The following is an 11,278-nucleotide window of genomic DNA, read 5'->3' on the forward strand; positions in this document are numbered from 1 at the left end:
ACGGCCGTTGGCTTCCTAAAAATTCCTTCTAATCCTACGCGGCAAACTCCCCAAGCAAGCTACTTTAAATTTAGTTGTTTCCATTTTCATTATTGCTTTAATTTTGCAATTAATCTTAAATAGGAAACTTAAATTATTTCTGTTTTGGTTCCTAAAATCTCCCCCTTGGTCCTATCTCTCCCTATAATCTCTCCTTAAATTATTTCCCCATATCAAAATGCTAACAAAGTTTTCCATAATACCACAGTAAATACCTAAACATTAAGACCCCATTCCCTACTTAGATTTAGATTTAATAGCAACTAGAAGTTGCGTTTTCAAAGTATCTCCTCCTTTTTAAATTATCAAAATCAAAAACATAATTTTTATGTCGCTGTGTGCATCGCACGGGTGTCCCACTAGTTATATATATATATATATATATATATATAAGCCGAGAGAGAAGGCCACGATTAAAGAAGAAGGCTATGAAAACATTGCCAATTGGATTGATGGTGCGCAATTAATAAAGGGGAATTTTTTTTTGAAGGGGAATTTATACATTGAATACAAATTGCTTTGGTCTCTGCTCCTAGCTCGTTCAAATTAAGAAAAGAGTCCCATTGTCGAAGGAAGGCCATAAACTTTTTTCTATTGGCCTATGGAAGTAAAGAAGCTGGGTCTTAAAATCTAGAAAGGAATTGCATCTGCTTCAGTAGAGGGCTTAAGGTCTCCATGAGTTTCTCGCACGGATGGTTGTGAACTCCCTCGTACGTTGTGACCACAATGCTTGTATCCTTGGATAAACGTTGCACTTGTTTCTTCACGTTGCATGTGTGATGCGTGCATCGGTAGTAACTCCTTCATAAGACCAAAGGAAAAACAGTTTATAGGCAACAAGTTAATTCCAATTTTATATAGGAGAGAAGAGAAAAGAGAATAAATAAATGGAAAAATCACTTCACAACATTCCAAGGACTAACTTGGTAACTATGATGCATAGCACGTACATTGCCTCTCCGGACACATACATAGCTAGCACAGTGTCATCCAAATAAACATCATAATATATATAGACCTCTGGTCCATAATTTATCCATGAACCATATAAAGATATTTTTCCCTATTCGTGGAAGAATTTGAAGTAAATGAAAGAAAGATTTTCCTTGGAAAGTTATAGAGAGCACACGCATACAGGGGAATTAATGATCACACGCAACCCCCATGCAATGGTCAGCGTTTTCCAAGCTGAATCACACCATGAGAGCCGTTCATATCAATCAAAATAGGCCCATGGGAATAGCCCCGCCCTAAAAAAAATTGGGGTGGGATACCCTATGTCATCATAAAAAACAAAGGCCCATCCCCAACTTTTTCATTATAGAGATAATTCTCTATTTATAAAGTTTCTGTTGTCCTTGAAAGCCATTAAAACTAGTAACTACAAATGGGCAGTTGCAAAGATAACTACAAAATTATTTAACTAGACTCACCTCTTTTGCCTAAGGATCAAAATTGGGTCCCGGACGATGACATGTGTATGTAATAAGGACCGTTGATCTGGTAACCTTGTCCCTAACGAACTCCCCATCCGTAATATTTAGTCCAACAAAAATCAAACCTTTAGGGTGAGTTTGGCTACCATGAATTGTTTTGCATGACAAATCGGAGTCTCCAAGTGGAGATGAGGGTGAAGTGGTTACAAATCCGGAAACAAAATACCGGAAACTGGTGTCTCTAAGTGGTGAAAAGTGGCTAAAAATCATGAAACAAAAACTTTACTCAAAATAGGATCGAATTTTTCCTGGTTTTTAACCACATCTCACCCTCATCTCAGCATGCCTTCTCAAATATCACTCCTTCTCCCACCGCCCTACCCCTCCCTCACCACTTGCAGGCAATAATTGATCATGAAAAAAAAAATCCATGGCTCCCAGACATGGCAGAAGAGGAAGAAGAAAAAGAGGAAAAAGAAGAATTGGTGGTGCTGGGAAAAATGGAAAAGAAGGTGGAAAAAAGAAAAATCGGCCAAAATAGGGTCAAATCGGCAAAAACTCCGATCAATAAGATCGGGCTGACTCGGCAACAAAGTCAACGTGATCTTTTTGCAGGTCGACGCTATCTTTTGCCGAGTTGACCGGATTTTTTCCAAAGTCAACCCGATCTTTGCTTACTTGACTTGATTTATTGCTGATTTGATCCCAATTTTGGCCGATTCTTCTTTTTTCCTCCTTCCTCTTCTTTTTCATTTTTTCTGTCGCCTTCCATTTTTCTGGTGCTTTATATTTATCCTACATCTATTCTTATTTTTCCTCCTCCTTCCTCTTATTTTTTCTCTTTTTCTCTTTTTCTCCCTCTTGCTTTAACGGCGGTGCAGGTTGAGAAGAAAAATCATGAAAAAAGTTAGAAAGGAGATGACAAAATGAGCTTTTAGACTATACGGCACCATACATAAGTAATGTAATTTCAGACTCAAAATGTAATTTATCAGTCTTTTGTTCCTAGATTAATAGCGGAAAGGATGGTAATAGTATGAAGGATACGTAGTACTAGAAAGAACATAAGGTAGGAAGGGAATTGGGTGCCAAGTATATAGTATATAGTATATATAAAGGGGATTTGCTAGCGACACAAGAAAAGAAGGGCACAGATAAAAGAAGTGGGGTGTGACTGGTCACCGCACACACCTACCTGGGATAGATGCTATTCTTTACCGCTTTCTGACCGTATTTCCTCCATCTGTAGCCGTCATCAAGGATATCGTTAGCACTCCTGGTCTGAAAGGCAAACCTGGGCCTACTAATTTTCTTTGTTCTGCCCATCTTCCCTTTTTCCTTACTAGACATTTCTTCTTCAGACCCTCTCCCTAGACTTTCAAATAATGCACTTTGGGCCTGCGGTTTTTCTTCTTCAAACCCAATTTGGCCGGAGAGTAGAACCGTCCAGTCAACATCCGGCGCAGTTTGTTGGTGAAAAGTGGGATAATGGTTTTGGAAGGTAGATGGAAGTGGAGGCGAAAAGAAGCTGCAAGCGTTGGGTGGTGGTGCACCCCCTTCCATTGATTACAAGGGGGGAAGAGAATTTAGTTTGGAGTGACAAGGTGATGGAAAGGTTGGGTGTGCATATAAATACTAGTGGATAGAAAGGTAGGTTGGGTACGTAACTATATCTTATATATTATTATATTATATCTCTATTACTATATGTGAGAGATAGAGAGAGAGAGGATAGCTAGTCTCGTCTACTCTCGATCGTCATAAGGTTGTGTTTTCTTATAAGACGAAGGAAGACAAGTCTCCCTCTCAGCACCAAGCCTCAAAGCTCAGCCAACTACAATTCACCTACTTCTGTTCAACTGCCCGCCTGAACGGAAACGTGCCCAACATCGACATATATCACAAAACCATTCAATATTACATTTTGCACTATATGCCTTCTCTCGACTTCTCCGCAAGACCATAGATGGAGCATGCATGCAGATAAATGCCACGCCCCAAACTAAAACGATACCCAAACTAAAACGAATATATATATATATATATATATATATATATATATATATATATATATACACACACATACTAGTAAAAAACCCAGTGCGATGCACGGGCTGACAAAGAACTATACGGACCCACATCATAGGTTGATCCAAACCGTCCATGTGATGGAACACAACATAATTAGGTTGTGCCCCAAACATCATTTCCATAGGCTGATCCTAGTCCTCCAATCTATAGAGGTTTCCATAATATTTTGTTCCTCTATAGATGGTTAAGATCACCCTATAGATTTTTTTATTAAAAAAGCATAAAGGAGGGGGGTAAGATTGAAATTATGTGGCTTTATAGGTTGATCCAAACCGTCAATGTGATGGAACACAACATCAATTGGTTGTGCCCGTAAAATCATTTCCATAGGTTGATCCTAGCCCTCCAATCGATATAGGCTGATCCTAGCCCTCCAATCGATAAGGTTTCCATAATTGTTGTTTCTCTTCAGGTGCCCGGAATCCGTCAATATTTTGCAAGTGTCCTGCATCAGTAATATATAGTAGTTCTTTCGTCATTGTCATATGTCTTTACCTATTCTCGGTAGATTTTTCCGTAATTGTCATAGACAGGTACCCTGTGTCGGTACTTTTCGTATGTAGATTACGATTTTACCCTCACATAGATAGTATGTACAGATATGTTGTGAGGGCAAAAAACGGTAAAAATCATCCCCATTGACGTGTTAAATAGATAATAATTCTCCCTTTTCTCTTCTGATATATATATATATAGAGGAAAATGATTGTACGCTCGAGTGTACCTAACCTTAGGTACGCTCGAGTGCCAAATCCCACATTTTTTTTGGTCATCTAAACCATTCATTTGCAAGGCCCCATCATAGATAGGGTGTGTACCAAAAATCAGCACCATTGAATCATCCTAACCTCTCCAAAACTGGAGGGCAAAATGGGCAGATTTGTGGACAAACAGTGTCTGTCCATTTTGACCTCCACAAATGGATGGGTTAGGATGATCCTATGGAGCTGATTTTTAGTATGCACCCTATCTATGATGGGGCCTTGCAAATAAATGGTTTAGATGACCAAAAAAAATGTGGGACCCATGTGATTTGGCACTCGAGCGTACCTAAGGTTAGGTACACCCGAGCGTACAATCATTTTCCTCATATATATATATATATATATATATATATATATATATATATATATATATATATATATATATATATATGAGGAAATGGTTTGATAAGCTTATCTGCGCTCGAGCACAGAAATAGGGTGGGGCCACATTTTGGGTGGGATCCAAAGCATTCATTTGATGGGCCCTTTCACGGGTAGGGTGTCCACCAAAAGCCAGCTCCATTGGACACCTTAGGGTGTCCATTTGTGGGGCAAAAAATGGACAAATTTGTGGACAAACAAATCTGTCCATTTTTTGCCCCACAAATGGACACCCATTGGTGATCCAATGGAGCTGATTTTTGGTAGGCCTCCATCCATGATGGGGCCTTCCAAATGAATGGTTAGGATCAACCCCGCAATGGCCCCCACCCCTTGTTTCTAGGCTCGAGCGCAGAAACCCTTCTCTCTCTCTCTCTCTCTCTCTCTCTCTCTCTCTATATATATATATATATATATATATATATATATATATATATATATATATATATATATATATATATGCGAAAACTGTTGGTGAGCTTAAGCGCACCATTTTTTGTGAGCTTAAGCGGGACCCAAACATTTAAACGAATGGGAGGCGTTATAACAACTTAAGCGCACCAAAAAAATGGTGAGCTTAAGCGCACCAACAGTTTCTCTCTCTCTCTCTCTCTCTCTCTCTCTCTATATATATATATATATATATATATATATATATATATATATATATATATATATATGAGGAAATGGTTTGTGTGCAGCTGCACAGATAAGCTATCTATGCATGGCTGCACAAACCATGGGGGGCCACATTTTTTGGGGGATCCAAAACATTCATTTGGAAGGCCCTTCCATGAATAGGGTGTGTACAAAAAATCAACCATTTAGGATGATCCTAACCCTGTCATTTGTGGAGGGAAAAAAAGGGCAGAAACAGTGTCTGTCCATTTCCCCCTCCAACTTTGATTGGGTTAGGATGATCGTATAGGGCTGATTTTTGGTACACACCCTATCCATGGAAGGGCCTTCCAAATGAATGCTTTGGATCCCCCAAAAAATGTGGCCCCCCACTATGGTTTGTGCAACCATGCACAGAAACCATTTCCCCCCCCCCTCTCTCTCTCTCTCTCTCTATATATATATATGAGAATAGAGTTCCTAAGGTGTCACCTCATATAGCTTATATGAGGTGGCGCTTAAAAACATAAGGGGCTCACTTTGTTTGGATGATCCAAAGCATTCATATGATAGGCCCTCACATAGATAGGGTGTGCCCAAAAAATCAACTTCATAGGATCATCCTAACCCTTCCATTTGTGGAGGTTGAAATGGATGGGTATAAACCTCCATAAATCTGCCCATTTTTAACATCCATAAATGGAAGGGTTAGGATGATCCTATGGACCTGATTTTTTGTCGGCACCATATCCATCTAAGGGCCTTTCAAATGAGTGGTTTCGATCACCCCAAAAATGTGGGCCCCTTATGTTTTGTGAGCGCCACCTCATATAAGCTATATGAGGTGACACCTTAGGAACTCTATTCTCATATGTGTATATATATATATATATAGATATATATATATATATATATATATATATATATATATATATATATGAGGAAAATGATTGTGAGCTTGAAGCTCATATAGCTTATATGAGCTTGAGAGCCAAATACATGTGGGCCCACATTGTTATGATGATCCAAAGCATTCATTTGACAGGCCCTTACATAGATAGGGTGTGTACAAAAAATCAGCTCCATTGGATCATTCTAACCCATCCAAAAGTGGGTGGCAAAATGGACAGACACCGTTTGCCACAAATCTGCCCATTTTTGCCCTCTGCTTTTCGAGGGGTTAGGATGATCCAATGGAGCTGACTTTTGGTACACACCCTATCTATGATGGGGCCTTGCAAATGAATGGTTTGGATCACCACAAAAATGTGGGACCCATGTGTTTGGGCCCTCAAGCTCATATAAGCTATATGAGCTTCAAGCTCACAATCATTCTAGTATGCCGACTAGAGATCATTCTCTAGTCCGCCGACCAAAAACCCATGGGTCCCACCTTATTTGGGTGATGCAAAGCATTTTTTTTATGGGCTTTGACATAGAGAGGGTGTCCACAAAAAATCAGCTCCATAGGATCATCCCAACCCTACGATTTGTGGAGCTTAAAATGGACGGCTATAAACCGCCACAAATCTGTCCATTTTTTAGCTCCACAAATCGAAGGGTTAAGATAATCCTATGAAGCTGACTTTTTGTGGACACCCTATCTATAATGGGGCTTATCAAATGAATGCTTTAGATCACTCCAAAAAATGTGGGACCCATGTGTTTTTGGTCGGCGGACTAGAGAATGATCTCTAGTCGGCAGAGTAGAGACACTTTCCTCATATATATATATATATATATATATATATATAAGTAAGTAAGTAAACAGTTCCTGAGGTGGTGCTAGCGGTGGCTTATATGAGGTGGCGCTCACAAAACATAGGGGCCCACTTTGTTTGGATGATCAAAAGCATTCATTTGATAGGCCCTCACATAGATAGGGTGCCCACAAAACATTAGGTCCATAGGATCATCCTAAGCCTTCCATTTGTGGAGGTTTAGATTTATGGAGGTTTATACCCATCCATTTTTAACCTCCACAAATGGAAGGGTTAGGATGATCCTATGAAGTTGATTTTTTGTGAGCACCCTATCTATGTGAGGGCCTTTCAAATGAATGATTTGGATCATCCAAACAAAGTAGCCCCCTATGTTTTGTGAGTGCCACCTCATATAAGCCACCGCTAGCACCACCTCAGGAACCCTATATATATATATATATATTGTGAGCTTGAAGCTCATATAGCTTATATGAGCTTGAGGGCCCAAACACATGGGTCCCACATTTTTTGTGGTGATCCAAACCATTCATTTGCAAGGCCCCATCATAGATAGGGTGTGTACCAAAAGTCAGCTCCATTAGATCATCCTAACCCCTCGAAAAGCAGAGGGCAAAAATGGGCAGATATATATAGAGGAAAATGATTGTGAGCTTGAAGCTCATATAGCTTATATGAGCTTGAGGGCCAAAACACATGGGTCTCACATTTTTTGTGGTAATCCAAACCATCCATTTGCAAGGCCCCATCATAGATAGGGTGTGTAACAAATATCAGCTCCATTGGAACATCCTAACCCCTTCAAAAGCGAAGGGCAAAAATGGGCAAATTTGTGGCCAACGGTGTTTGTCCATTTTGCCCTCCACTTTTGGATGGGTTAGGATGATCCTATGGTGCTGATTTTTTGTACACACCCTATCTATGTAAGAGCCTTTCAAATGAATGCTTTGGACCATCCTAACAATATGGGCCCACATGTGTTTGGGCCCTCAAGCTCATATAAGCTATATGAGCTTCAAGCTCACAATCATTTTCCTCATATATATATATATATATATATATATATATATATATATATATATATATATATATATATATATATATATATAACGAAAGTGTTTCTAGTATGCCGACTAGAGATCATTCTCTAGTCCGCCGACCAAAAACACATGGGTCCCACCTTATTTGGGTGATGCAAAGCATTTTTTTTTATGGGCTTTGACATAGAGAGGGTGTTCACAAAAAATCAGCTCTATAGGATCATCATAACCCTACGATTTGTGGAGCTTAAAATGGACGGCTATAAACCGCCACAAATCTGTCCATTTTTTAGCTCCACAAATCGAAGGGTTAAGATAATCCTATGAAGCTGACTTTTTGTGGACACCCTATCTATAATGGGGCCTATCAAATGAATGCCTTAGATCACTACAAAAAATGTGGGACCCATGTGTTTTTGGTCGGCGGACTAGAGAATGATCTCTAGTCGGCAGACTAGAGACACTTTCCTCTATATATATATATATATATATATATGAGGAAACTGTTGGTGAGCTTAAGCTCACTAAACTTATGGTGAGCTAGCTTGCCCAATCACATGGGTCCCACATTTTGGGGAGTGATCCAAACCATTCATTTGCAAGGCCTTATCATAGATAGGGGGTGTACAAAAAATCAGCTCCATAGGATCATCCTAACCCGTCCATTTGTGGAGGACAAAAATGGACAGACACAAATCTGCCCCATTTTTGTCCTCCACAAATGGAGGGGTTAGGATGATCCTATGGAGCTGATTTTTGGTACACCCCCTATCTATGATAAGGCCTTGCAAATGAATGGTTTGGATCACTCCCCAAAATGTGGGACCCATGTGATTGGGCAAGCTAGCTCACCATAAGTTTGGTGAGCTTAAGCTCACCAACAGTTTCCTCTATATATATATATATATATATATATATATATATATATATATATATATATATATATATATATATATATATAGAGAGAGAGAGAGAGAGAGAGGAAAGTGTCTCTAGTCTCTCCCCTAGATAAGCTTATCTACTCCTCCCTTTAAAAAAACACAGTGGGCCCACGCTGTTTGGATGATCCAAAGCATTCATTTGATAGGTCCTAACATAGATAGGGTGTGCCCAAAAAATCAGCACCAAAGGGTCATCTAGAACTTCGTTTTGTGGTGCCTTGTGGTACCCAGAATGGACACGGTGTGCCCAACAAAATGAAATTCTAGGATGACCCTTTGGTGTTGATTTTTTGGGCACACCCTATCTATGTTAGGACCTATCAAATGAATGCTTTGGATCATCCAAACAGCGTGGGCCCACTGTGTTTTTTTAAAGGGAGGAGTAGATAAGCTTATTTAGGGGAGAGACTAGAGACACTTTCCTCATATATATATATATATATATATATATATATATATATATATATATATATATATATATATATATATAAGTAAGTAAGTAAACAGTTCATGAGGTGGTGCTAGCGGTGGCTTATATGAGGTGGCGCTCACAAAACATAGGGGCCCACTTTGTTTGGATGATCAAAAGCATTCATTTGATAGACCCTCACATAGATAGGGTGCCCACAAAAAATTAGGTCCATAGGATCATCCTAAGCCTTCCATTTGTGGAGGTTTAGATTTATGGAGGTTTATACCCATCCATTTTTAACCTCCACAAATGGAAGGGTTAGGATGATCCTATGAAGTTGATTTTTTGTGGGCACCCTATCTATGTGAGTGCCTATCAAATGAATGATTTGGATCATCCAAACAAAGTAGCCTCCTATGTTTTGTGAGTGCCACCTCATATAAGCCACCGCTAGCACCACCTCAGAAACCTTATATATATATATATATATATAGAGAGGAAAATGATTGTGAGCTTGAAGCTCATATAGCTTATATGAGCTTGAGGGCCAAATACATGTGGGCCCACATTGTTAGGATGATCCAAAGCATTCATTTCAAAGGCCTTTACATAGATAGGGTGTGTATAAAAAATCAGCTCCATAGGATCATCCTAACCCATCCAAAAGTGGAGGGCAAAATAGACAGACACGGTTTGCCACAAATCTGCCCATTTTTGCTATATGAGCTTGAGGGCCCAAACACATGGGTCCCACATTTTTTGTGGTGATCCAAACCATTCATTTGCAAGGCCCCATCATAGATAGGGTGTGTACCAAAAATCAGCTCCATTGGATCATCCTAACCACTCCAAAAATGGGCAGATTTGTGGCAAATCGTGTCTGTCTATTTTGCCCTCCACATTTGGATGGGTTAGGATGATCCTATGAAGCTGATTTTTTGTACACATCCTATCTATGTAAGGGCCTTTCAAATGAATGCTTTGGATCATCCTAACAATGTGGGCCCACATGTGTTTGGGCCCTCAAGCTCATATAAGCTATATGAGCTTCAAGCTCACAATCATTTTCCTCATATATATATATATATATATATATATATGAGCAATGATAGATACAAGGGAGCCCTTGCATAAAGAGCTGCAAAAGGGCTCTTCATTGGGTCCACATCATTTTCAGTTACATTTAAAATCAGTTGAAAAAGAAAAATCATTTACATTTGATGAGGTGATTCCAATCATAAGCCCTTTTGCGGCTCTTTATGCAAGGGCTCCCTTGTATCTATCATTTCTCTCTCTCTCTCTCTCTTTATATATATATATATATATATATATATATATATATATATATATATATATATATACACACACACATATAAGGAAAATGATTGTGAGCTTGAAGCTCATATAGCTTATATGAGCTTGAGGGCCAAATACATGTGGGCCCACATTGTTAGGATGATCCAAAGCATTCATTTGAAAGGCCTTTACATAGATAGGGTGTGTACAAAAAATCAGCTCCATAGGATCATCCTAACCCATCCAAAAGTGGAGGGCAAAATGGACAGACACGATTTGCCACAAATCTGCCCATTTTTGCCCTCCGCTTTTGGAAGGGTTAAGATGATCCAATGGATCTGATTTTTTGTACACATCCTATCTATGATGGGGCCTTACAAATGAATGGTTTGGATCACCACAAAAAATGTGGGACCCATGTGTTTGGGCCCTCAAGCTATATGAGCTTCAAGCTCACAATCATTATATATATATATATATATATATATATATATATATATATATATATATATATATATATATTCTATCTAATATTCTAA

General features: G+C 39.0%; 1 protein-coding gene across 1 annotated transcript; it reads right to left on the minus strand.

Moving 5' to 3' along the window:
* Nucleotides 1-466: 466 nt before the first annotated feature.
* LOC143889342 (putative WRKY transcription factor 43) lies at nt 467-3,149 on the minus strand. Its single transcript, XM_077393528.1, has 2 exons — nt 2,671-3,149; nt 467-840 (listed from the first exon to the last, which is right to left on the minus strand). The coding sequence occupies exons 1-2, from the start codon at nt 3,036-3,038 to the stop codon at nt 663-665; spliced, it is 546 nt and encodes a 181-aa protein (XP_077249643.1). The 5' UTR covers nt 3,039-3,149; the 3' UTR covers nt 467-662.
* Between the last annotated feature and the right edge of the window lie 8,129 nt (nt 3,150-11,278).

Source organism: Tasmannia lanceolata, unplaced genomic scaffold, assembly GCF_043159265.1.
Source record: "Tasmannia lanceolata isolate RefF3 unplaced genomic scaffold, GAP_Taslan_0.1 ptg000013l, whole genome shotgun sequence".
Classification (NCBI taxonomy): Eukaryota; Viridiplantae; Streptophyta; class Magnoliopsida; order Canellales; family Winteraceae; genus Tasmannia; species Tasmannia lanceolata.